Source organism: Phalacrocorax aristotelis, chromosome 1 (assembly GCF_949628215.1).
Source record: "Phalacrocorax aristotelis chromosome 1, bGulAri2.1, whole genome shotgun sequence".
Lineage (NCBI taxonomy): Eukaryota > Metazoa > Chordata > Aves > Suliformes > Phalacrocoracidae > Phalacrocorax > Phalacrocorax aristotelis.
This window is the reverse complement of record NC_134276.1, coordinates 2,620,142-2,645,180: the sequence shown is the minus strand read 5'-3', so window position 1 is coordinate 2,645,180 and position 25,039 is coordinate 2,620,142. Positions and strand designations below refer to the sequence as shown.

At 50.7% G+C, this 25,039-nt stretch overlaps 2 protein-coding genes and 3 non-coding genes across 7 annotated transcripts; 1 reads left to right on the top strand and 4 right to left on the bottom strand.

Moving 5' to 3' along the window:
- Window positions 1-6,720: 6,720 nt before the first annotated feature.
- Window positions 6,721-13,624, top strand: SERPINH1 (serpin family H member 1). Of its 3 annotated transcripts, XM_075111687.1 has the most exons (6): window positions 6,773-6,842; window positions 7,981-8,024; window positions 9,480-10,096; window positions 10,293-10,391; window positions 10,800-11,032; window positions 11,211-13,624. In XM_075111687.1, exons 3-6 carry the CDS (start codon window positions 9,514-9,516, stop codon window positions 11,511-11,513), a joined length of 1,218 nt encoding a protein of 405 aa, XP_074967788.1. In that variant the 5' UTR covers window positions 6,773-6,842; window positions 7,981-8,024; window positions 9,480-9,513; the 3' UTR covers window positions 11,514-13,624. The 3 variants fall into 3 exon arrangements, with proteins under 3 accessions (XP_074967707.1, XP_074967618.1, XP_074967788.1); XM_075111606.1 differs by lacking the exon at window positions 7,981-8,024 and having other exon boundaries at window positions 6,721-6,842; window positions 9,483-10,096; XM_075111517.1 differs by lacking the exon at window positions 7,981-8,024 and having other exon boundaries at window positions 6,722-6,842.
- Window positions 13,625-16,504: 2,880 nt separating this feature from the next.
- On the bottom strand, window positions 16,505-24,640 carry RPS3 (ribosomal protein S3). Its single transcript, XM_075111807.1, has 7 exons — window positions 23,889-24,640; window positions 22,896-23,026; window positions 22,546-22,639; window positions 21,229-21,323; window positions 20,156-20,343; window positions 17,572-17,768; window positions 16,505-16,576 (listed from the first exon to the last, which is right to left on the bottom strand). The coding sequence occupies exons 1-6, from the start codon at window positions 23,916-23,918 to the stop codon at window positions 17,575-17,577; spliced, it is 732 nt and encodes a 243-aa protein (XP_074967908.1). The 5' UTR covers window positions 23,919-24,640; the 3' UTR covers window positions 16,505-16,576; window positions 17,572-17,574.
- Window positions 17,222-17,358, bottom strand: LOC142052185 (small nucleolar RNA SNORD15). The gene has a single exon (XR_012658756.1). It is a non-coding gene; the product is annotated as a small nucleolar RNA SNORD15 (small nucleolar RNA).
- LOC142052183 (small nucleolar RNA SNORD15) lies at window positions 18,108-18,255 on the bottom strand. The gene has a single exon (XR_012658754.1). It is a non-coding gene; the product is annotated as a small nucleolar RNA SNORD15 (small nucleolar RNA).
- Window positions 20,699-20,845, bottom strand: LOC142052184 (small nucleolar RNA SNORD15). Its single transcript, XR_012658755.1, has one exon. It is a non-coding gene; the product is annotated as a small nucleolar RNA SNORD15 (small nucleolar RNA).
- Window positions 24,641-25,039: the final 399 nt, after the last annotated feature.

The following is a 25,039-nucleotide window of genomic DNA, read 5'->3' as shown; positions in this document are numbered from 1 at the left end:
GGTGGGGGGGTGTGTCTGCGCCTCCTCTCAGCTTTCTGACAGCTTCAAACAAATTTAAAGGAGAGGCAGAGAGCTCAAACCTTTTAAGTTCCCGTATACTTCTTGAAAACAGGCAGCCAGGAAGAGATGAGGAAGAGCTGTAACACCACAGCGGACGCAAATTCAGCTTTTAACGAGACATCAGAGGTTCCCCTTCGCAGCCCCCCAGCTCCATGCACAGCTCTGAGCAGACCGACCTCCCCATTCCTGGGGCTACTCTGCTCATATTTTGTAATAAAGGGTAAAAAACTGGAAATGGCACATTCCTTGCTGCCTGCCTCAGGATCCTCACAGTGGAGAAACTGAAGCTACAGCGTCCCGAATCACTGGTCTCACCCTGCTCTCGCAGCCTGCCCTTGAGGTGGCCCTGGCGTTCGTGGGGCTGATGTGGCTGAAAAACTAACCACTTTCTTTTTCTTTTGTTAACTTCCGGGTGGACCCAGATGGTCCCAGTCACTGCGAGGCAGAAGGGAAGAGGTGAGGAGTGCATATCACCAGTCCAAGGCAGCTCATCCAGCCAGCTTGGAAAGAGTACTCCGGAATCCCGAGTCCTGCTGGTTTGCCACGACCCCAAACCAGAGCTCCTGTATCAGCACAGAAAGAGCACAGGACGCGGCAGCCACGTGGGTCCTCCCAGCTTGATGCCCAGGGATGGCAAATTCCTGCCCCCGAGCTGTGGCTGTCCACAAGGACCCCATCTCCTCCCCACCCAAAAGCCCGGCTCCCGGGAAGGTACGGGATGCAGGGGTTTGCAATCTGACCTGCCGTCACCCGTGCTGGACCTCTGCCGAGGCCGTGCAGATGCCATTCTTTCCACCCAAAAGCACCAGAGGAATTTCCCCCCGCCTTGACGTGTTGGCAGGAGACCCTGTGGATTTTGAACTTTTCCCTGGGAGTATTGAACTGGGATTAGAAACTGGGATCAAGGGAGTCTCTCTCCTCTATGCCCTGTGGGAAAGCTGCAGCTGGGGCCTCGCTAGCCCGTCGTTCCTTGTTCATGCATCACGGCATACGTGTGACGCCACGGATGGAGAATTCCCTCCCCTCCAGGGCAACCGCAGTTCTTTTCCTCTTCCTTTTTCTCTTCCATTGCATCTACTGAAGAAGCAAAAACTGACACCGGTGCTTTGCAGAGGACGTGAGCATCTCTAGGCTGAACTTGCACCTTTAGGTCACATAAACCCACCCTGTGACCTCCCAGAAAGCCAGAGGCTGGCATCTCCAGCTCCGGGCACAGCAGGCTAGCAGAGATGAGTTTGTCTCTTCACTGCTGCAGACCAGAGAGGCCAGGGCACAGACCCACGGGACACTCAGCCTTTCAGCTTCGCTGCCATCCTTTGTGTGCTGTCTATTCAGACAAAGCTCCAGCCAAACTGGGACCCGGGCGCGGGTGCAAGCCAGAGAGGGGGGAAAAGGGCTGCGATTCTGCCTGAGTCTGAGACATTGCTGCCTGCAAAACCATCGCTCCGTGATGCCTTGAGCTGCATGAATGAGTTCAAAGTGGCAAAGGCGGATGTCACAAGGGGCAAATCAAAGCACCAATCCTGAATTTGCCCTTGAGCCGAGCAGAGAAGCAGAATCCCCCCCCCAAAGCCTTTGCATGTGGGTACCCAGAGAACCAGGTGAGCTCTGACTAGCTCTGGATGGGAAACCCCTCATCCAACACATGTTTGATTCGCCTAGAGATGAAGCCATGCTGTTTGGGTGCTATTGGGAACGCACCTGCGCCTGGAGTCGTACTGGTTTCTGCTGGCCCTGGCCCCCATGTCTCCTCACATGGCTCTGGGAGATGACCTCAGGCTGGATCCCTCCATCAGCTACGGCTGCTTCCAGAATCCATCCAGACCCGTTTGCTCTGGTTTAGTGAGAGATTTGGCTGATGAAGCCAAGACACACGCAAGTTCCTCTGCAACCCCAGGCAAATCAGAGATAACTCTGCTCCTGGGACTGAGAAATGGTCTGGGGAGGGCTGAACTGATTTGAGAAGGCTTGAGCTGACCTAAGGAGGGTTTCTTTAAGGCTGGTTCACCTTCCCTGTCCACTCCTGCTCATTAGGTGAGAAAACGATGCCCAGCAGATGTGGGCAGGAGAAGCGGTGCAGAGGCAGGGGAGCATTCACATCAGTGCTGCCTCTGCCTCACCCTTGCAGGCAGGTGAGATAACGCTGTCACCGTGATGGGGGACACAGCGGGGATGTGCAAACTGAGGACTCTGACTGTATCAAGGAGCCTCCCAGGCTTGTTGCATCCTCTGCAGGAACACTGGATGCATTCAAGGTGGAGGCTGCAAAAAGGATCAGTATCACCTTTGCTGCCCCTGCTGTGATCTTTGCAGGTCCCATGGTTTTTAATCCCTCGAGACCTAACCCTGCCACGTGCTGTGCTCCCTCCAAGAGATGTTCAGCACCAGGATGGCTTCTTAGCTGCTCCTCAGTGCTAGAGCCATGCTGGCTCGGAGCATCCCTGCCTTCCTCATCTGCAGTGCAGAGAAACCCCAGAGGTTTCCAGAGTTACCCAGAAGGGGAGGAGAGGCTCAAAAGGACATACAAAATGTCTACTAGGCCAGCGTGGTCCATCTAGCTCTGCTCCACGGCGACCATGGGAGAGGCAAGCACCTTTAGGGCAAGCAACTGGTTCCATCTTGCCTGAGGTCCGTTGCACTTGTGCCACCCCAGCACCCAGACCCGCTGGATTAGGGATGCTCGGTATACGCCCCCATTAGTATCTACTTCTGGAACTAATTAGTCAAATTTGTCTAATCCTTTTAGATTAGAGCCCATCTGCCTCCTGTGGATGCAACTGTGTGAAGAAGGACTGCCTGCCTGGGATCTGTTTTAAAATGACCTGCGAGCTTCTGCCTAGCTCTGTGCTGTTAACTGTGGGATCTGGTGAACAGCGTTAATCCTCTGCCCTATTAAAGCAGAGAGTTACAAGAAGGGACTAAGTATCTCCGCTCTCCCCATCTCCTTCATTGCTAGCCTCGCTACAGACCACGCTTGATCCTGGAAAGCAGAAATCCTGCACCAGCACTGCTTCATGGCAGCTTAGAAGATGACAGACTCTGTCACTGTCTTCACAAGGGTCAGTCTCCTGGGTCACTGCAGCCTACAGGAAAAGGTGAATGTGCAAAGCAGCTGGAGTTTATGTTTAAAAAGTTCTGTCCAAAGAGCCTGTTAGACCGCAGTGTTTGCTTTCATTTGCTTTTGTAGAAATAAAGCGCTCCTTTAATACATAATCGAGTGAATTCATAACATTGCTTTAAATAAAGACAAGCCAACCGACCACGACAGCATCAGTCCAGATGTTTTATGGCTGGGCATGGGCTGTTTACCGCAGGGCTGGGCGTAGGACTCCCAGTACCAGTTAGATTTCACTGCCGCCCACCCCAGCAGCTCCCCCACACCCGGCCCAGGCGCTGCAACAACAGGCTGAAAAATCTCCGCCTGGTTTGTCGCGGTGTGCAGGATCAGATCCGTATCACAAACTGTTTGGGTTTTTCTAATTCAAGGAGGTTATAGCTCCATAGATCTGCAGCGCCCTAAATCCAAAGGCTCCCCAGGGAGCATAACCGCACTCGAAATAACTCGCGACAAAAGTTTTGCCCTACGCGCAAGTGCATTTTAAAGCTGGGCGGTTGGAGGGGAGGAGTTGTGCTGGAGAAGTGTCTTTTGGCAGCCGGGCCCTCTCATTAAAGGAACAGAGAAGACGGAAGGAGGCAACTCCCAGTATCGCTCCCCCTTCCCGGTCCTCTCCCCCCATCCCACTGCTGTAGGAACTCCTACGTGGCACTGTGGGGGCAGGGAGCGCTGGCAATGTCCAATTGTGCTTGGAAATCACTCGATGGCAACCAAAATCTCCCCCTGCAATGCAAATCAGCCCAATTCCTAGCGCTTTTACCCTGGAAAATATGTTCACGGTCAACATTAAGCTGTTTGCTGACATTTTTGTCGAATGTACTAGTTTTCTGCATATTCACATCCTAAACCCCTGTGGATTTATCGTGGCTGTCTTAGAGCACTGCACCCAGGACTGTGTTGTCTGGGGGGATGAATTAGTAGTGTGGGACAGTTAGTGAGAGCAGGAATGGGGGGGAATATACGTTTAAAAATCAGGCAAATATTTGAAGTATTTTTATGCCGGGCTGTCTGTCCTCAAACACAAATAACTGGTTCTAGTCAACTCCAAATTCCTATTATTGAGGCAAAGCCATTTAAAAGGACTGAAGCACAGAGCCCTGTGCTCGTGTCGAAGGAGTTTGGGGCTGGGAGGGATTGAAAGAGATCAACATTAAAAGTTTTAGAGTTTATTTTAAATTTCACTAGGAAGAAAAAAAAAATCTTACATGGGAAGTAATTGCACAGAAGGGTTTGAGAAGGTGGAGCAAGTCAGAGCTTGGCAGAGAAAACCAACTGACACTGGAAGTTTAAAGGAGTTTTTCTCATTTCTCAGCTGGCACGTGCTGCTGGTACAGACCCGTAATATTTCACCTGTGTGCTGACTGTTTGCTATCTGCAAATGCATCTTTTTTACTGCAGCAACGTAGTAATAAAGCAAAGATTGTGCTGTAAGAACCCTCGGGCCACATTCTGATCATTTATGCAGACACAAAGTCAAGAAACTGCTCCAAAAATACACCAGGGCACACAAAAATATGATGCTCAAGGTACTTCAAGCCTCTTTCACCCACTGAATCTCTCCCAGAAGGAAGCTGCTCGCTGAACCCGCTGTGAGGCCATTAGGACCATTTAGGCATGTTATCATTAAAGACTGCAGCGTAAGGTACCTGCCTGAATGCAAAATTCCCAGGGAAGATGTCAGCTGGAAACGTGTTTTGTTCAGGTATTTCCTTCTCCACACGTGCCACTGAAAAAGAAAAGAAAAATTAAATAAATCACACAAGGCTAGGAGCCTTCAGGCACGTGAAATGGTTTCATGCTTGGCACCCGAAAGGTCGCCCAGCGAGTGAGACCCCTTGGCACTTTACCCCTCTAACAGCTTTTCTGCAAATGACAGGTTTTTTTTATGTTTTATGATCAATTCAGCTCTAGTAAAGGCTATTGGGAAGGGATGAATGGGCCAATCTTTCTCACAGCCAGAAGCAAACACCCAGTGACCAGAACAAACCTCCCGTTATCTGCTCCCGCTGTTATCGAGGTCTGGTTGCTGCAAACCGTGCTGTGAGCAAAATCATCGTAGAAACACACGTCTTGTTTTGCTGTTAGAGTTCTGGGGAGCTGGTTTATTGCAGCTGGTGGAAAACGTACCTCATCTGAGGTGTGGCGTATCTGCTCATTTGGCATCATCTGAAGGGTTTACACAGAAAAAAAAAAAAAAACCACTTTTTGATGCCGTCTTCTAGAAATTAGTGGAGTGATGCTGGGGGTGGGGGTATGGGCTGTTGAAAGATGAGGTGATCCCAGTGCAAGGTGCTGGGTCTCTGGACAGAATAGTCAAAGCCAGAAGACTAAACCAGATGCTGGTTTCTACTACAGCAACAACAAGTAGGTAGCAACCTGCTGAGACCCCTGCCTTGTGAGGGAAGCAAAGAAACTTGCAGAGCCAAAACCAGCAATAATAGAGGCAGAAAAATGAAATTACTTGGTGATTAGAAGCAAGGGAAGACATAGACATCAGTTAAACTACGCAATGAGGCACCATCCTGCTAATGTGGTAATCATCAGTGAGGATGGCGCTTAATTACTGGGTGGTACCTAGAATGTCACTATATCCCAGGCTCCCATTAAAAAAAAAGCCATGCCCACTTAAAATACAACAAGGTTGAAACCAAGCAGTGCTCAACACTCCTGACTCGGCGCAGAAACTTCTCTACGGCATATACTTTGCTGCAAGGCAGGCCGTCTGGCACGAGCATTTAACTCCTCCAACCTTACCCTGGGGCTGTGAAGATTTGCTGCCATAACGCCTTTCGAAACTGCCTAAGTTTGCCAGACACAAGGATTTTTGCCACTGTGTTATGCTACAATGAAGAACAGACCCCAGCCGTGCTCATCTCACGCCTGCGGTGCAGGGGGAAGCGTGGAAGATGTGATGGGTAAGAGGTTCAGCACTCCATCAGCCCAGCTGCTGGGGGAAAGGAGAGGTGGCTGTTCGTGGAGGTGGGGAGATGGATGGAAACCCAGCGCGTCTGGGATACAGCAGTACGAGGAAGTTCCCCAGCCGCCTGTAACAGGGCCATCAGGTCCCTGCAGAGCAAATGCAGGTCCTCTTGGGTATCACCAAACAAGGGGGCATTTCAGATGGCAACATGTGGCTTGAACCAGATGTTAAACCTTTGCTGCTCGTGACCGCTCCAGTCGTGGCACCCCCGACTTCACAGAGGATGACACCCCAGAAAAGGTTAGATAAATAAATCACACCCAGCCTCAAGAGGTACCAGGAGTGGGGAAATCAGATAAAACACACCCCCAGAGCCCCGTAAAAAAAGGTAAAAGCACTGTTTTGGCTTGGGAAAGCCTCCCATACCCCTGCGCAGGGCTGGCGGGGGGGCAGGCAGAGAGGCAGCTCCGGCCGTGCCGGCAGAAGGAGGGACCACGCGTCCCCCCCAGCCCCGCCGGACCCCCCCCCTTCCAGCAGCAGCAGGGCCGGGCTTTCCCTGCCATTGGCGGGAGGCCGGGAGAGCTTTATCGGATCCTCCCCTTCCTCTCCCTCCCTAGGCGTTTTTTTGAGAGGTTTTTCCCAACTTTCCAGAAGTTTCTTCCCGGCCCCTTATATACCCCCTCCGCGGGACGGCGAGGTGCACAGGGGAGCCGAGCAAAGCAGCGCCCCAGCCCCGCACCGCCGCAGGTAAGGGCTGGGGGGGTCCGGGGCAACCCGGGCTCGCAGGACCGCTGCCAAGCAGGGGTGTGACCAAGCTGAGATTGCAGCAGGCCGGGGGTTCTGTTGGGGTCCTGCATGCTCCTGGCTGGCCACCCCCCAGGGGAGGGAAATCGGGGGCGTATTGCATGGGGGGAAAGGGGGTGCATAGGGGGAAAGGGAGTTGCATGGGGGGGTTGCATGGGAGGGGGATGTGACATTGAGGTGGGATTGGGCATGTGTGTAGGGTACAGACTGTCCCACAAACTGGCTCTGTTTTTGGAGAAAAGACATGAAAAGATGTCCCCACCACCACCACCTCTAGTTTGCTAGAGGCAGTTGCAGCAAAGCTGCACCCTAGAGAAACCTCCAGGGGGTGAAGAAAGAGAAGATGGGGATAAGGGAAGCACCAACTTGGTCCAAACGGTCCCAGATCAGCCCTGGCTGGAGAAAGCCTCCAGCCGCTGCTCCTGCCCAGCCTGGGAGCCTCCGGGACCCTGGGCACCAGCCCAGCACAGGAGGCTGAGCTCCCACTACAGCCTCCCTGCGTCAAGACCAACTAACCCTGTCCTTCTGCCTGCCTTAACAAAGCGTGATGTCCTTCTGCTGACATGGACATGGCCTTTTGCTTGCATGCCTCTGTCCTGCGGCTTTGTGTTGGCGATGATGGAAGAAACGCAGTCCTCGAAGGGGTGCGTGGCTCTGGCGGGGGTGCCGTGCCTCTGCCTGGCTGCCGTGGGTGATGGCACCTCCAAATCCTGCCAGGAGAGCGGGTCCCCGACAGCCCCGAGGAGGTCTGCGGAATGCCACGTTGGCGCGGGGCGTCCCCTTGCAGGGCTGGGCTATACAAACGCAAGAGAGAGGATGTTACCGGCTGCGCATTCCACCAGATTCCCTCTATTTTCACCCTGGCTCATGAATTCACCAATAATCTCAGCCGTAATCCAAGGATGGGCAAAATTCCTCCGTCTTGCCACCGCAGGCTGCGTCACTCATCGCAGCCCAGCACGCCCGGCCAGATTTCTCACCAGTCTCTGAAGTAATGAACCTTTTTTAGGCTGAGGATGTAAGTGGTGTGGGCCGCCCGTTGCTCACACGAGAACTACTCCATGTATCTGTTTTCTTTCAGAATGAAAAAGGCAAACGTTGACCTCACTATGAAAGAGTTTCAAGGTATCTTTAGAAATAAACGGGATGAAAAAAAAACCAAACGAAAAACCCTCAGATTTTAAATGCTTGCCACACCCGATGCTGTCTGCACCTTTAAAGTGCATCAAGGGCAGTTTTGAGCCTGTTGCACAAGTCTCTGCTCTTAGGTAGCTGGGATGGCTCTGCCTTTCAAAGGCAGGCTTGCTCCCAAAAGGATTTTTGGCTACGAATTGCCTCCCTCGCTGAGGCTACGTAATTCCCACTCTGGCAAAGGGTCCCTGGTGCAACTGCGCACTCTCTGCACTCTCTGCTTCAGGCTACGTGCGTGTTTCCTTCCATATGTAATCCCAGCGGGCCCTTCGCTTCCTGCTCTATGTGCTTTAACCCTGAAGCTGCCCCGTTGCAGCCCTTTCTTGTCTCCACATGCAAGGAGCGGCCTCTGAGGCTGGCCGGGAGCAGGGTGGGAGGAGAGGATCGAGGAATGCAGCTCCACTCTGGCCTTGGGCATGATGCAGCCTGTCGAGGAAAAGCTCACTTTGGGTGCGAAGGTGGAATTTAAGCCCTGGGGATCTGCCACTGGGAAGGTTTGCTGTGAGCTATGTGATATCTGGAGGGAGGGAAGCTCCGGGGACAGGTTATAGCCTCGGAGGCAGGCGGGATGAGCTCCAAGGAGCTTTCATGCATGGCATTTAGGACTGGTCAGTCTGTACATTTACTGAAGCCGGTAGCTCAGAGCCCACACTGGGGATAGATGTACTTAAGTTGTGAAAGGATGCATCTACCTAACGCATTAACATATTGGGAAGGGGCTCTGCTGGGTGAAAGGAGGGGTCCACCACCTTCCTCTGTCCCGGTACCTCCCTGGCAGGGCTGTACAGGCAAAACTAAGTCAGCTGACAAGACAGCGTTGCATCTTAACGCCCCCCCGATTTAGCTTGGTGGAAGCTCATGTGCTCCATCTAGTGTCTAGAGATCTGAGCGTTTGGGTACCAAGCCGGTGTTCCCAGAGAGGACGATCCCTGCCGTACGCTGACAGCAACAGCCCCTGGATCGATGGGCAGCACTGTCCTGTGTGGCCCTTGGGCAGCAGAAACATCCCGCTTTTAGCTTTTCCTCACCAGGGCAGAGGTTTGACCTGCTACTCTGGGAACAGAAATATCTGTTGTTTCCATCCCCTGGCCCCTCCTTAAATCATTTACTGTACACAAACATATAGTAAGATAGTAAAATTGCTTAAAAAGGAAGCTTTCCTTAAAAATGCCCAGGCTCTGCATGCCAGAGCGCAGCCTGGGCTCTTGAAGATTAATTGTTGCTCAGGGGAAAGCCCAGTGTGGACTTGGGATTGTTGTACCCCAAGTGAAGCGGTGATCCAGGCGCTCCGACTATCACTGGAGCAGGTTTCACTGGAAGAGCCCCCGGGGTCTCTGAATGCTCCAGGGAGGGCTTGAATCATGCTGATGACGAGCTCTTCTTTCCCAGCAGGTCCTCAGAGGCGCTGGGTGCTGCCGAAGCCATGGGGATTATTCTGGTGCTTGCTCTCTGCGGCCTCGCCGCAGCCGTGCCCTCGGAGGACAGGAAGCTGAGCGACAAGGCAACAACGCTGGCTGACCGCAGCACGACGCTGGCCTTCAACCTCTACCATGCCATGGCGAAAGACAAGAACATGGAGAACATCCTGTTGTCCCCCGTGGTTGTGGCCTCCTCCCTCGGCCTCGTGTCCCTCGGGGGTAAGGCCACAACCGCCTCCCAAGCCAAGGCAGTGCTCAGCGCAGACAAACTGAACGACGACTACATGCACAGTGGGTTGTCCGAGCTCCTGAACGAGGTCAGCAACAGCACAGCCCGCAACGTCACCTGGAAGATCGGCAACCGCTTGTACGGCCCTGCCTCCATCAACTTCGCCGATGACTTTGTGAAGAGCAGCAAGAAACACTACAATTACGAGCACTCCAAGATCAACTTCCGAGACAAGAGGAGTGCCCTGAAATCCATTAACGAGTGGGCAGCCCAGACCACGGACGGGAAACTCCCAGAGGTCACGAAAGACGTTGAGAAAACCGACGGGGCCCTCATTGTCAATGCCATGTTCTTCAAGCGTAAGTTCTACCTTCAATTATTGATACAGGTGATGTAGAGCCTAGCCTGAGCCGATACAGAGCAGCCCAAATGGGAAGGTGAACAAATCCCAGGTCCGCTGGAGGCGTGCTCTTTTTCAGAGCGAGTAGTTAGGAACGCTGAATGGAATTACCCCCCATTCCCTTTTCTTACAAGCTGAATTTCTCTCTCCTGTAGCTCACTGGGATGAGAAGTTCCATCATAAGATGGTGGACAACCGTGGCTTCATGGTGACCCGTTCCTACACTGTGGGAGTTCCCATGATGCATCGCACGGGTAAGTCGCCAACCTCCTGCCCCACGGCAAGACCAACTGGAGTTACGCTCACCGCTGCTCCATCACCCAGTTTTCAACCAACCGCTTCCAAGATTGTTTTGCCTCACGGTTGATGAGTGAGAGAGAACAAAGCAGAGCGTGCTTGTTCTGCTGATTCAGTCTTTCTGTGAGCAGAGAGAATCTGTGTTTGCTATCGAGTGCTTGGCTGTTAGGAATAAATCCTAGCTCATCACACAAATGAGAGCCGCAGTTTTAAGTTGTTGCCAACTCTAATGCTGGGCCAGTTCCCAAACCAGTGTTCACACTCACTTCCCTTGCTGGTCAGGGAAAGTCCAGGGTGAATTCACAAGGTTGTGGGTAGCTTTGCCTCTGCTCCACATCTCACCATCTCCTGCTTCTGATTTCAAGGTCTCTACAATTACTACGATGATGAGACAGAGAAGCTCCAGGTGGTAGAGATGCCACTCGCTCACAAGCTCTCCAGCATGATCTTTATCATGCCAAACCATGTGGAGCCTCTGGAGAGGGTTGAGAAACTCCTGAACAGGGAGCAGCTGAAGACCTGGGCTGGCAAGATGAAGAAGCGATCAGTGGCTATCTCGCTGCCTAAAGTTGTCCTGGAAGTCAGCCACGACCTTCAGGTAAAGGATGTCCTTAAAGAAAACAGTTGGGCCTTACAGTTCTTGGGGGCGGGAGAGTAGTGGGATGATGGGTTTTCTGTGCCTGCCGTCCTTTTTCCAGTGGCTAGTCTAACCGTGGCAGGAAAGGATTGTACTGTGTCACCTCTGGCAAGGTTGCTGACCTCTCTTCTCCTCCTAGAAACACTTGGCTGATCTGGGCCTGACGGAAGCCATTGACAAAACCAAGGCTGACTTGTCAAAGATCTCTGGCAAGAAAGACCTTTACCTGTCCAACGTCTTCCACGCTGCTGCTCTCGAATGGGACACGGAAGGGAACCCCTACGATGCTGACATCTACGGCCGAGAGGAGATGAGGAACCCCAAGCTCTTCTATGCTGACCACCCCTTCATCTTCATGATCAAGGACAGTAAAACCAACTCCATTCTCTTCATCGGCAGGCTTGTGAGGCCCAAAGGGGACAAGATGCGTGATGAGTTGTAGTTAGGCTTGGTTTTTTTTCCCCAGAGCTTTGGTTTGTGTGTTTTTTAGTGGGGGACTTCAAAAAAGGGGAAACACTATTTTGTATCCTTCTCGAACTATGGGTGCTATTCAGACCAGGGTGCATTGTGATGAGAAACCAGCATACACTTTACCTCACCCCAAAATAAGTATTGCACAAACCCACCTCCAGAGAGGGAGCCTGGCACAAGAGGGTCACCAGGAGTGGAAGGGAACTGGCATGCACTGTCTCAGCTACTGGTATCCTGAGCTGAGATGTTCAGGCTGATGCCGAGCTCCTCCCTGCACTAGTTAAGCCTCCTGCTAAGAACCTTGCTGCTACCATCAGCCCTGCAAAGGCACAAGCCCTCCGCCCTTCCATCTCAAATGCTTCTGCACATTTAGCTCTGTGCTTACTTTTCCTCCCCCTTTGATGCTACGCAGCACCACACACAACTGCTCTGGCTGCTCTGCAGTTGTTCCTTGCTTCTCTCTTCTACCTTCAGTGGTATTTAACAGAGCACAAAGGGCCAAGTCTGCGGTCCAGCCCCCTATATGGCCCGGGGAGCAGAGCAGGACCATGACAGCATGTAAGAACAGAGATTGTATGGAGTTGTGACCTTCTGTCCTGCCTAACCCTGCTCTGGATGACTGTTAGATGCTCCAACCGCAGCACGTCGTCAGCTCCTTAGCTAGAAACACTCACTGCAAAGCCAAGTGCAGCTTTGCACAACACTTCACAAAGAAATGGCTTAGGGGTGTCTGCAGAGAGGCCAAAGAGCAGACAGGCTTCTAGAGAGATAAACCTGAGGTCCCTTCGACGCGCTTGCACGACAGAAATAGCTGCGCTTCACCCCTCTGGGGATCACAAAGGGGGCTCTTGGGCCAACACCTGGAATTGAACATCCCATACCAGGCAAACGGAGGAACTCCACTTGTCTTGGTGCTTCTGCATCAGCACATAGGGCTGGGAAAGAGACAGTTCCCACCGTGAAGGTTCTCCCAGGCATGAGCAGGGCTGGTACCTATCAGCTCCCGTAGCAGGCCAAGGGACTCCTGCTGGTTTCTCACAGGGAGGTGGATCAGGTTCACTTCTGCTTTCTTGTTTAAATACAAAGCTTTAGAGCTGCCGTTACCCGACTTCCTAATGACCCTCTTCTGAAGCTCCTCTCCTCCCTGTTGGCTGACCTGGATAAGGGCACGCTGAAAAACAAACGTATTTATAAAGTTATACTCGTATTTATGTCTGATAATTAGCACATTTCACAGCCTGCTCCAGCCTGGACTTGGAGGCTATTCCTATCTTCTCTTTAAGGGGTATCATCAGGTTAATACTATTTAAAGAAGTAACTGATATGATCCCTTGAGCATTGAAGCATGTGTCAGGTAAGCCTTGCTATGCACTGAGAGACATCACAAAGCAAGTAATGACAAGATTATTGAAATGAGAGAAATCTGTGCATCACAACCTAAGTGCCAGTTATCTGACACCAGCAAGGACAGCGGCTGCATTGCTTTTATTTCCCCACCTTGTACTTGCTGTCAGGTTGCTACACAGAAGCCCAGTACTGCATTTTCAAGACCATACACATGACTGTTTCCACTTATTTATTTAGTTACAACTACAAAGTCTCTTATTAGTTGTTTTCTACAGGCAAAAATACAGCAGTTTGCACCCCCAAGTTTGACCTGACTGTGCCTTCTCCAGGTTTACAATTGCAGAAAAGCTCGTCTGTCCCAATACCTATCCAAGCCAGCCCAAATGGGAGATCTTGTCCCTACTCTCTCTTCACAGATCACGCTCCCAGGTGCTTTCCCCACCGTGTTGGGAGGTAGGAGGCAATCCACAAGGATGTACCCCAAATGCACAGGAAGCCTAAAGCCCAGCGTGTATGCTAGGTACTACCCCGTGAATCAGCGCACTGAAACCCACACGCTGTAGCATGTTATGGAGGATGGGGGGGGAGGGTAAAAAGGGGTGGGCAAGGCAAGAACACACTGTGGGATATTGTGAATAATTTGCATCATGTGGATGCAGGCGTCTGATGGCTTTTATTGTCCTTGTACCACACAGTGACAGTTGTATAATTTTGCAATAAAACTTTTTCAAGGAACCTCTGGCAGCCACAGTCACTTGCAGGGTTTGGATCAAGTCAACTAAAATTGCTGAGAGAGGCTCCTTGCCAATGCACCTTTCTTAATCTGGTATTTATGGACCAAAATTACACTTAATATACAACAAAACTTGAATTCCCATGACACGTGTCATGGGAAAGGAACGCTATTGGCAGGCAGGCTTTTCACTTTAACATTTTTCTCTGAAAACTGCACAAGTATCCAGCATCCTTACAGGTATGAGGACCTCCTGCCCGCCCCTGCTCTGACACTTACACAGAGCAGCAAATGGCTCTGTTAAAGAGAAAATACGGCAGCGTAGGAATAAAACTCAGCTGTTAGCCACAGGGACCAGCCTTCCTGACCCTCAAACCCAAAGCTTCTCTAGCTGAGATCCAGTCGAGATCGAGGAAAAAAGAACCACGAGAACCTCCCCCATCGCTGTGGGAATACAGTGAAGCCTTGGAGAATCCAGCAGCGTCAGATCCTGCTGGCCCATGTCCTTCCACTGCTGGAAGCGGAAGAAACTTGCTGTCCTCTCACGCATGCAATATTCTGCCACTCAGACAAAGGCAAAACTAAAGCCACAGAGATCTCCCCTTTTCCCTGTGCCAAAATAGCAGAGATCTGGGGTGGGCAGGCGCACACGGCCGCACAGAGCTCCTCACAGACTGAAAAAGCACTAGATGCTTGCCAGGTCACTCTCACTGCAGAAAACGGCAGCAGCCATCTCCAGCACTAACCCTGGCAGCCCAGGAACACCATCAACCTGGAAGAGCAACAGTGCAAGGAAGTTAGAAGCTCTCCAGAACTCCTGAGCCCATCCTACCCCAGCTCGTCTTACAAGCAGCTTTAAATAGTCATGGTTTTCATCCTAGGCAAGACAGCACCCTTGAGGGAGAGGGAACTGAACGAGTCCCCTACCCCTCCTTTAGCAGCTGCTTCCAGCAGCTCGGGGCAGTGGTCTGTGCACGTGAGAAAGGTGTTCAGTTCACACATGCAACCATCGAGCGTTATGGGATATTCCTTGACGTTGTCCGCAACTTCTCACAACATGATGGATGCAGCAAGAGAGATACAAGCAATACCACTTAAACACACTACTTGGGCATCTCTCGATCTTACACACAAGCAACTAAACACCTCTTTATTCTACCAGTGATCAGCACTGTGAGATTAATAGGCTGGTGGACTGGGTTGGGGGGTTCTAAACCAGAGGGAGAGAGGGTTGAGTCATCTCCAGGAACCCTCACTGGAGGATTGCAGAAATTTCCAGCTGATCGTCTAGTACACAGGCACTTTTCATAATTTAGATACATTATGCAAAGCCTTGCACTGTGTGCCACGCTTCTACTGTGTCAGGCCTTCCAGCTTTCACACATTCCCAGCTCCTACAAAGTGACAAAGCTGGTCTGTCACTTTTTGTTTTTCAAAATTCAAATCCATATAAAAAAATTAAAAATGTGGGTATTATTTACTCTAACACTTAACATATAACTTTTTTTAAAGCTTTCCACTGAAAGATGCGCACAGAAACCTGAAATCCGAGTCATTCTCTGACATCCTGAGAAGGCACATCTGTCTCTGACAGACATAACCAGCTTCCCTGCCAGGCCAGGTTTCCCAGAGGCCTGCCAGAGAAACTCGGAACAGGAAGGCCAAGGCTCACACATCCACACACGCTGGCAGACAGACCAGCTCCTGACACCATCCGTTTGGAATTCCAGTTCCTAAGTTACCTGCCTCGGTCACGCAGAGAAGCCTCCCAAAAAGGGAAATCTGGATGTAAAAGCTATTCCTAAGCAGCAAATTTTGTACAGTTTTTGTTAATGCAACAAACAGGTTCTGAATTTCCCAGAATCTGCACAAAACAAAGCCTTGATCCTGCGCACAACACGATCTGTTACGATGCGTGTAACAGCCTCTTCCCGTTACTGCACAGGACTTCGGAAAACACAATGGGAAAGCTGACAGAAGTACAGTCTCTACCTGAAACTTAACCAAATGCTCAGTCTCACTGCTTCAGCTACAGGGCTTTTGCTTGGCCACAGCAGACAGGACCAGCACCAGGAGTTCATACAGCAACGGAACACAAGTGAAAACACATCTCTGCCTACAGACTATGCATTTCAATAGCATAAGTAGTCTTGTCATCTATTATCAACTTCAGGATCTCCCCATGTTATCCTACAGCTCATTAAAGCCAGTTATTAATACAGTAGCAAATGAAAACTGTCTGTTCAAGCCTCAAAGGAAGACAATTTTTTTTCCCCAATCACTTAAATGTATTTCCATCTCAAAGCTTAGGGACAGAAGGTTTGAAATCCTGAAATTCCCCCCAACTGATGTGTAAATACCTACTCAAAGTTTGCCCCACCCCACATCTCCACTAAGGTTACCTGACCCTAGCAGGAGCTACAGTGCTCCTACATGGTCTATAGCCCTGGAAGCCACATAATGAGCATCTTCTCAGTGTCAAGGGAAATGGATGTACAGAGGTGAAAAAAGCATTTAGCAGAATATAGTAATACTTCAGCTGAGGCCAGAAAGGTACTGTAACTGCTTTGGACATTGCTAAAAAAGCTCCCTCTTCTGGAAACCTCAGAGAAAAGGACTTGTATGTGACTGAAGAGCTACCAGTACTACTCCTGTTCACATTGTGTTAAGGCGTGACCCTCTACACACTGGATTGCTGTTCCAGTTCTACCTAGAAATCAGCATTTTTTCCCCACTTTCTTTAGACCAGGATCTGGTAAGTCCACTCCAAAAGGGTTACACAAGCTGGAAGAAAGGCAACAGAACTCCTTCCATACCAAAGGCGGGAGCAAGGTGTTCCTGGAATACACCTTGCAAAAAAAAAAAAAAAGCACCTCCACAAACACTGTCTTTTGTGATTTTATTAAGAGATGTTTTCAGGACAGTCAAGCTTCTGGTTGCAGATGTTAGAAACCCTACAACGAAAAAGCAAAATACTGAGTGAGATGGTGGCAAACCGTTTCCCGTAACCATTCTCCTACCCAAAACACTGAACAAACAAACAGGCTCCCAGTTTTCAAATTAAATGGCATCCCTCCCTTCTTGCATTTTAGACAATGATTCCCCCTTTTCTCCGCAGGAGCAGATCTTGCTAGCCAGATTCCCTTGTTTCACTGTGGCCCTGCAAACTGCCTCAACTCTCCCTGTTCACATCAGGCCAGCTTCAGTCAGAGAACAACGCAGCCCGGCTTTCACTAGCAGCTAAGGAAGTCTCTGGAAGAGGCCTTAGGCCCCGTGCCTCCCACTGCTCTGATCAGAGAAAGCGAGCAAAACTTAAAAGCAGCAAGTCGCACGTTTTCACTGGGAACAACCCAGAGCAGGTCTCAGACAGTTTTAAGCTATCAATTTCTGTCTTAGAAGCTACTCATTCAGGGAGACATGATTTCAAACCTTGATTATTTACTTACAAAACTAGCCTACACATTGTGCTCAATGTTACTGGCTTCTAAGTCTATCCCAAACTGGATCCCGTGAGAGGGGAATCAGGAATATACACCCTGTGCTGCCAACTGCACACTGGTAGCAGGTGGTACAATGTGAAAACATTCAAGGCACTGAACCCTTCTCAGACAAATGCCTCTGAGTCACTCAAATTGTGACCCAAGGTCCCCAAATCCATGCTGTAGAACACAACACGAAACAGGGCACTTGGACAAGGATATTCCCTTTCAGACTCGTCATCTCATCTTCACTGAAGGGTGCGTTTAGCTGGTTTGCAGGGTGCCTTAAACCACACCTCTTTGGCCAGGACAACACTCTAAACCCAACCCAGCTGATCACTGCACCTGGTACAATGCAGCAGCTTTTCTCCCCAGTACCCCCAGCTACCTGACAGCTTTTTTTGGTGGCATGACATCATTTTTGCTTGGATCCTCAGCAAAGCTACCTCCCACCGCTCGCAGGCACTTACCCCTCAAGCAGTGGGAACCGGCTGAGGCATGGCTGGCTGTTCTGGTTTGCCACCTTTCTGCTCTGAAATGGGGGTGGTGGGCAAGATCTCTTCTTTGGGTTCCACAATGCTGACGTGGTCTGGTAGAGGCTTTTTGGGGCCAATCTTTCCACTTGGGTCCCAGGGCAGCATAATCTTTACTTTGATTCCCAGTACTCCTGTAAAGAGTGACAGGACGACACAGACACATTCATTTGACACAAACTATCAAGCGTGCCTTCAGTAGTGACAAGCCCCAAGGTTACAAAATATGTTATTCTGCATCAAAACCATCTCCTGACAAGACTGAACACAAACATGCTGTAGCTTAAAAATCTAGTTTCTGTGAATTTATTTTGGCGTGTTTACTTTTATCCAATTCATTGCCTTTGCTAACTGCAGCCTGGGATTATGATGAAAACGTGCTATGTCGTTGAAGTCATGCCGCAGTTTTTAAACCCTTTCCCAGGATACCTCGGCTCGCTTTCCAAGGAAATTGCATCAGGTTTTTTTGCATCCCTTCTCAGACAAATGCCTCTAGATCATCCAATGACTAGGACATCCTGCCCAAGGCAGCCTTAGCACAGCACCACAGAACATGGCACTGAACAGGCTGCAATGACACAAGGACACCCCTTCTGACTCGTCATCGTATCATCACCGAAGGGAAGGTGGAGATTAGCTTTGTCTATGCTAGTGTCCCTACATCAGGTGTTCTGCAATTAACTAACATAAAGCCAATAAAGATGCAGAAGTCATTTGCGTTTTACCAGGGGAAAGGACAAGCGCAAGCAGGCTTGGCTGGTTTAGCTGGGAAGACTTGTCAGGGCACAGCTATGGGGGACAACTCTCTGACACTCGCTTTTTCGTGGGTCTCGTAGCACCAGTGTTCTCTCTGCCTACCCCCAGACTCCAAACTGCCAACAGCTCTTAAACTCAGGCAATATGCGTTTCATATATAAGTTGTTTTTTCTGCCAACCTCAGAGGCTGCAGGACACGAGTGAGAGTATCTGGAAAATCAAAAGCCACATTCAATCCCCACCACAATGGAAGTGGATGACCTGGGATGACTATGCAAAATTCTGTTGTCTGCTGAAGGCCCCTTCTCCATTGCCCATTCACATAACACATGCAAATAAAATTCTACTTCAGATGTAATTCCAAAGCCCAAGAAAACAACAGATTTTCAGAGTCAGAACAACTAGTGGTAGCACAGTTGAACCACTCTGCAAGACCAGTGGTGAATCAAAACCATGGGAGTCACCACCCCACAGGTGACAGAGGGAAGCCTCCAACCTGCAGCCATGGGATGCCAGGAGTTGAGATCATCTGGCTCTAAAGCACTGGGAGAAGGAACCAACTGAGCAGCAAAGCTGTGCATGTTGTCTACCTGGACTTTAGTAAAGCCTTTGACACCGTCTCCCACAGCATCCCCGTAAAGAAGCTGGTGGCTCATAGTTTGGATGGGTGGACTCTACGCTGGGTAAAAAACTGGCTGGATGGACAAGCCCAGAGAGTTGTGGTGAACGGAGCTGAATCCAGCTGGCAGCCGGTCACGAGCGGGGTTCCCCAGGGCTCAGTGTTGGGGCCAGTCTTGTTTAATATCTTTATCAATGATCTGGATGAGGGGATCGGGTGCACCCTCAGTCAGTTTGCAGGTGACACCAAGCTGGGCGGGAGTGTTGATCTGCTGGAGGGCACGAAGGCTCTGCAGAGGGACCTGGACAGGCTGGATCCATGGGCCGAGGCCAATTGTGTGGGGTTTAACAAGGCCAAGTGCCGGGTCCTGCCCTTGGGTCACACCAACCCCAGGCAACACCCCAGGCCTGGGGCAGAGGGGCTGGGAAGTGCCCGGCGGAGAAGGCCCTGGGGGTGCTGGCTGACAGCCGGCTGGGCATGAGCCAGCAGTGCCCAGGTGGCCAAGGAGGCCACCAGCCCCCGGGTTTGTGTCAGCACTGGTGTGGCCAGCAGGAGCCGGGCAGGGATGGGGCCCCTGTGCTCGGCCCTGGGGAGGCCCCACCTCGAATGCTGGGCTCAGGTTTGGGCCCCTCGGGACAAGAAGGCCCTGGAGGGGCTGGAGCGTGTCCAGAGAAGGGCAGCGGGGCTGGGGCAGGGTCTGGAGCACAAGTGTGCTGGGGGGCGGCTGGGGGAGCTGGGGGGGTTTAGCCTGGAGAAGGGGAGGCTGAGGGGAGCCCTTCTCGCTCCCTGCAGCTGCCTGAGAGGGGCTGGAGTGAGGGGGGGGCTGGTCTCTGCTCCCAAGTCACCAGTGACAGGGCAAGAGGGAACGGCCTCAAGCTGCGTCAGGGGAGGTTTAGGTTGGGTGTGAGGGAAAATGCCTTCCCTGCCAGAGCGGTCAGGCCCTGGCACAGGCTGCCCAGAGAGGTGGGGGAGTCACCGTCCCTGAGGGGGTTCAAACACCATGTAGCCGTGGGACTTGGGGCCATGGTTTAGGAGGCCTGGGGGTGTTGGGCTGGGAGTTGGGCTTGATGATCCAAGTGGTCTTTTCCAACCATAACTGTTCTATGATTCCATGATTCTAATGGGATCTGCATCCCAGCCACTCACCCTGCCGGAGAAGGACGTGACGCACAGCTGTGTCGACATAGTAATTCACCGGGTCTCCACTGTGGATCATCAAGCCATCCACAAACTTCATGGATTTGGCACGCTGACCTCTGAGTTTGCCGGACACAACCACCTCACAACCCTTAGCACCGCTCTCCATGATGAAGCGGAGGACACCATAGCAGGCTCTGCAGGGATTGAGCAGCAACATCCACATCGTTACTCTCACTTTGCCAAATCCACATGGCTCCATGGAGGCATTTTACCCCAACTTTAAGCACAGGAAATCACACTTCAACTTTTGTTTCTAAGAAGCCTTCCAAATGTACACCCATGCCACCAAAGCTCTGTCAATGCTATTGCAAAGCAGCAAAAACCTTCATACTGTTCTAGCACTGTCAAACCCAGCCTAACAAAACTCTTGTGACTTATGGTCCTTTTAAGATTGTGGAATTGTGACAAAGGCACATTCTTTGTAACACAAAAGCAGCTCCACCACTGAAGGTGACCAACACACCCACGTCAGGAGCGCAGCTCCCCATCCCCTCTCAGACAAATGCCTCTAAATCATCCAATGATGACAGGATGCTCCTGCTGAAGAACCACACGCAGCATCACAGAACATGACACTACAGAGGTACCACAGCAAGTGCCACCCGATTCTGATTCGTCATCTTATCATCACCGAAGGGATCTGAAAAGCAAGGCCACTGTCACCTGAAATACAATTCAGCCAGAAGGCTTGAAATTGTTTCACTCCTCCACCCATCTATTCACAAAGAAATAAATGCAAGCTTTATGCACACCAGTCAGACAACCTGTGATCTCTTCAACTCTAAGACTTCAACTTTTATGTCTGAAATACATTATCTAGCAATTGCTCTCAAAACTGTGTTCTAAACAAGAAGCTTCTGTAAGGTAGAATTCTCAAAAACATGGACTGCCCTCTCCAAGGGCAGCACTACTAGGTTAAATTTTCAAACTAAAGACAAGCTGGCAAGGAGGTTTTTTGAAATGGTGTTTGAATCCCACACTTCCTCACTGTGCCATCACATTCATCTTGCTCTACTCACCGACGCACTGCTAAACCTCCCAGAAGCTTGTACCGCAGGGACTCTGCCTGAGCAATTGCACACAGACCTCTTGTGGCCACCTTCTCGGCATAGAGCTACAAAGGAAAACAAGTAAACTCAGAAACAAGGCTGGATTTCAAGAAACTTTTAATTTAACAGAACACAGGAGCTTCATACTACTCTATGCCCCGTCTTATACACCCAGTTCAGTTAGTCCTCCTGCATTTACATAGAGAAGCGTTATCATCGGACACTACACTCCCTTAACTCCTTTGGTGCCTGTCTCCTACTCCTGGCACAGATGAGACACACTGACAACATTATATTGAAAGTCAGGAGACTATTAAAACATCCATGGGTTTCAAACAGCCCCAGAACATTAGCTATCACTGGAGAGAGGGATACCCTCAATCGCAATATAATCACAAGAACTTTGCTTGAGACACAGTTTTTACAACACACCAGTTACATAAAGTCTGCTTAAGTATTAAAATCAAACCTCAGAAAAGGTTTGCTTCTGAAAAGCTGGGAGAGTGAGGTGTATTAAATCTGACATCTCCAACTGACCGAAGCCTGAAACTTCAGAGGACGCAGGCATTTCAAATCACACACGCGATATTCCTAGAGCTGACAAATCGCGATGTGCTCTGTAGGGGTTTGTGCCTTTCAGTATGTTGAAGCATTTGCTGGAGATAATCAGCAACCTTCACTATATAATGTGATCCAGCAACACTGACCAAGCAAGAATAAATGTGAGCAGCACCCCAGACCACACATTCCACCCCGCCCCCATTTTGTTTTAGGGGAACGTACTAGTGAGGGCACCAGATTTCAAACACTAAAAGACCAGAAATTACCTGTTTGTCACTGCACTGTCTATTCCATTACAGTCTCATACTCAAAAAATCTCAAAGATCTTTCAGCACCAAAAACAGTTTCTTTGTAAGGACAGAAGCATTATGAACTCAATAAGGGTAATGGTAACACACGAATACCAAAGGTTATCCTGTTAGACTAGCTTCTCCCCTCAATATTGGGGCAGCAACATTCTCTACAAAATATTTATGGGCAAGTTTAAGAAGTTTTATCTGCACCCTCCTTGTTGGGGAATCAGAAAACCAGCCAAGCGACAGCACTTAAAACACCACAAACATGAAAGCTTTTTCTATTTCAATGCAACGAGTGTTTTGTGAGAACAGGTAAAACACACCCCAAGTTTTCTTCAAGTCAAACCACCTTTCAGCTGGCACCATCCTGACAGCGCACAAAGCCAACTGCACAACCCGCTCACTACTGTTTTAACTGAGACAGTTTTACCTCAACGCTTCCCTCAGGGAATCCAAACCTCTTCTGCACGACAGCGGTCAGCTCCCGGATGCGGCGCCCCTTCTCACCCAGGACATTCTGAGTTCTGGAAACAAAAAAGTACAGTACGACTGAGAAAAGTACCTCCAGATCTGAGCTTGAAACCATCCCAAAGACCTCCCAGACTGAGCATCTAACTAAGTTCCGGGGTTGTAACACTGCTGGGTCACTAAATAACACTCTGGGATCTCTTTCCCATGTAGCTTCCCATAATAATATTTACCACTTTAAGCTTCAGTCTGCAGCAGCATCCCTTACAACCTTGCACAGCACCTGTGAGTCAACAGCAGCACCTCAGTTACCTGGTGGCAAGTATGATAATCTCAGTCCTCGTTGGAGTGACCCGGACTTCTACTCCAGAGTACCCATCTTCAGCCAGTTCACGAGTCAGAAACTCATTCAGCTCAGCTTTGAAGATACCGTCAGCAACAAACTAAAAAAACCCAAACGGACCAAGTCAAGCTCTGCTCAAGTGCTCAGCCAGAACACAAGATTTTCACATTCTGAGTTTGCAATTCACCCCAGGACCATCCTGCAGACTGGCAGTCTCTCCCTCCACAGAGAGGAAGCAGCAGCGGGGAGAAATTAAATCATCTCCCCTGAAATTCCCAGAGCCAATTCATTTCTAGGAGGAGCCTACACACCACTGCCTGACCCACATCTCGCTACAGCCACTCTTCATGCTGAAAGCATAGCTTGCTGCTATGTCTTGCGGTGGTATTTTGATTCGATATCCATTTATGTCAAATACTTAAAGGGGTCACATCCCTTTACCAGCTCCACAGGGGCCTGTTGGTCGGGCTCCCACTTCCACCCTGACAGTGCACAGGCCCCAAGCCTCCCTCCCTCTCCAGGACAGGCACAGCCCCGCACTCTCACGGTCCCTCTGATGCACAGAAGCAGGGAGTCACTAAAACCAAACGCTTTCCACTAGAAAAAGGGAAAAACCGATCAAATTGATCAGCTTTCAGCGCCCCTCGGCACAACCCCAGCCCGCCTCCCCTGTGCACACAAATGCAGAGCCCTGTGCAAACCCCACGCAGGGTTGTAGGGGAGATGGTGGCTCCCCTCAGCCCCGGGGCCCGCGCAGGGACCCCAGCGCCCTCCCTCACCGCGGCCTCCCGCCGCCATGTTCCCCGCCAGGCCGCCGAGCCGCATCCGCCGCCATCCTCCCGTATCCGCCTCCATCCCCTTACCACCGCCCCCCCCCCGAGGAGACACGGAACCGTCCCCGGCGCGACCCCACCGATATGACAACGCCCGGCGGCCGCAGCGAGCCGGCCCGCCGCCCTCACCTTGCGCTTCTTAGAGATCTGTACCGCCATCTTGAGCCGCGCCGCCCGGCGGAAAAGAGGGAGCGGGCCCTAGAGGGAGGGCTATATCTGCCTTCCGCCGCTCCCCATTGGGTCGGTGAGGTCACGTGGTCCGCGGGCGGGGGCTGATGGGAAATGTAGTCTTCCCGGTGCTCTGGCGCGCCGCCATGTTGGGGAGGCTTAACCCTCCCGCTGCCGGTGGGTTTTCCCGCCCTGCCAGGCTGCTGCGAGCGCCCGCAGTCGGCAGTAAAACGGCTATAAACCCAGTATAAACGGGCACGGGAGCTAGCGCCATGCTAATTCACCCCGGGTTTCTACCTGGAGGCCCGTTTTGGTGGTTAAAGGGCTCTCCCCTCACAGTACCGCAGCTGGCCACCTCAGGCGTGAGGGGAGCAGCCGAGCCCCTCTCCTAACAGGCTGCTTCTGTCCTTTTAACCTCTTTTTTTTTTTTTTAAAGGCAGTCACAGATGAAGGAAACATCCATCAGGAAAACAGTGTGAAAATCACAGACAGGCTGTTTGGTTATTTCCGGGGAAACATCAGGAGTCTTTGCTGCCAGAGGATGCTGTACTGTTATCCAGTAATTTGCTGCTTTATGTAAATCTTAACAATAGGTATTAACTATTTACAGTTAACTGTAAATACGGATGATAGCTAACTGTAAACTTGCACGTCTTTCCTGCTGTATGTGCACAGCATCTCGAGCAACAGGGCTGTGGTCCCTGTGCCTTGCTGCAAGACAAATGAGTCAGTAAATAGGACAGTTGTGGCTCCAGGGCAGATCTTCTGTGGGTTTTTTTCCCCTCTTACAATGGTATCATCACCTCTGCAGTCTGGGCACTGGGTTAAATTAGTAACAGCAGGATGGGATTTGGTGCTTGAAACTTCTGCAGTGGCCAAAGATGGGCAAAGTGGTGATTTTTTTGGAAACGGTTTAGGAATTGTAGGGGATTACAGGGCTTTGGTTGTGCCATTTGGATTAGAAATAATAATAATATTGGGTAGAATTGGTACATGAAAATACCCGTGTGCTAGTGAGTAAATATGGTCTGTTTGGGAAAAGTCAGCAAAGGGAAGTCCTGCCTTGCGAACCTCCCAGAAAGGAGACAGAATATAGGGGAATAAGGGTAAAA

Excerpts from the sequence above, each read along its gene's own strand:
- SERPINH1 (XM_075111606.1), top strand. The coding sequence starts at position 9,514 with ATGGGGATTATTCTGGTGCTTGCTCTCTGCGGCCTCGCCGCAGCCGTG. Across the intron at positions 10,097-10,292 it reads CAATGCCATGTTCTTCAAGC|CTCACTGGGATGAGAAGTTC; the intron begins GTAAGTTCTACC and ends TCTCTCCTGTAG. Across the intron at positions 10,392-10,799 it reads TCCCATGATGCATCGCACGG|GTCTCTACAATTACTACGAT; the intron begins GTAAGTCGCCAA and ends TCTGATTTCAAG.
- RPS3 (XM_075111807.1), bottom strand. The coding sequence starts at position 23,918 with ATGGCGGTACAGATCTCTAAGAAGCGCAAG. Across the intron at positions 21,324-22,545 it reads TCCCTGAGGGAAGCGTTGAG|CTCTATGCCGAGAAGGTGGC; the intron begins GTAAAACTGTCT and ends TTTCCTTTGTAG. Across the intron at positions 20,344-21,228 it reads GGAGGTTTAGCAGTGCGTCG|AGCCTGCTATGGTGTCCTCC; the intron begins GTGAGTAGAGCA and ends CAATCCCTGCAG.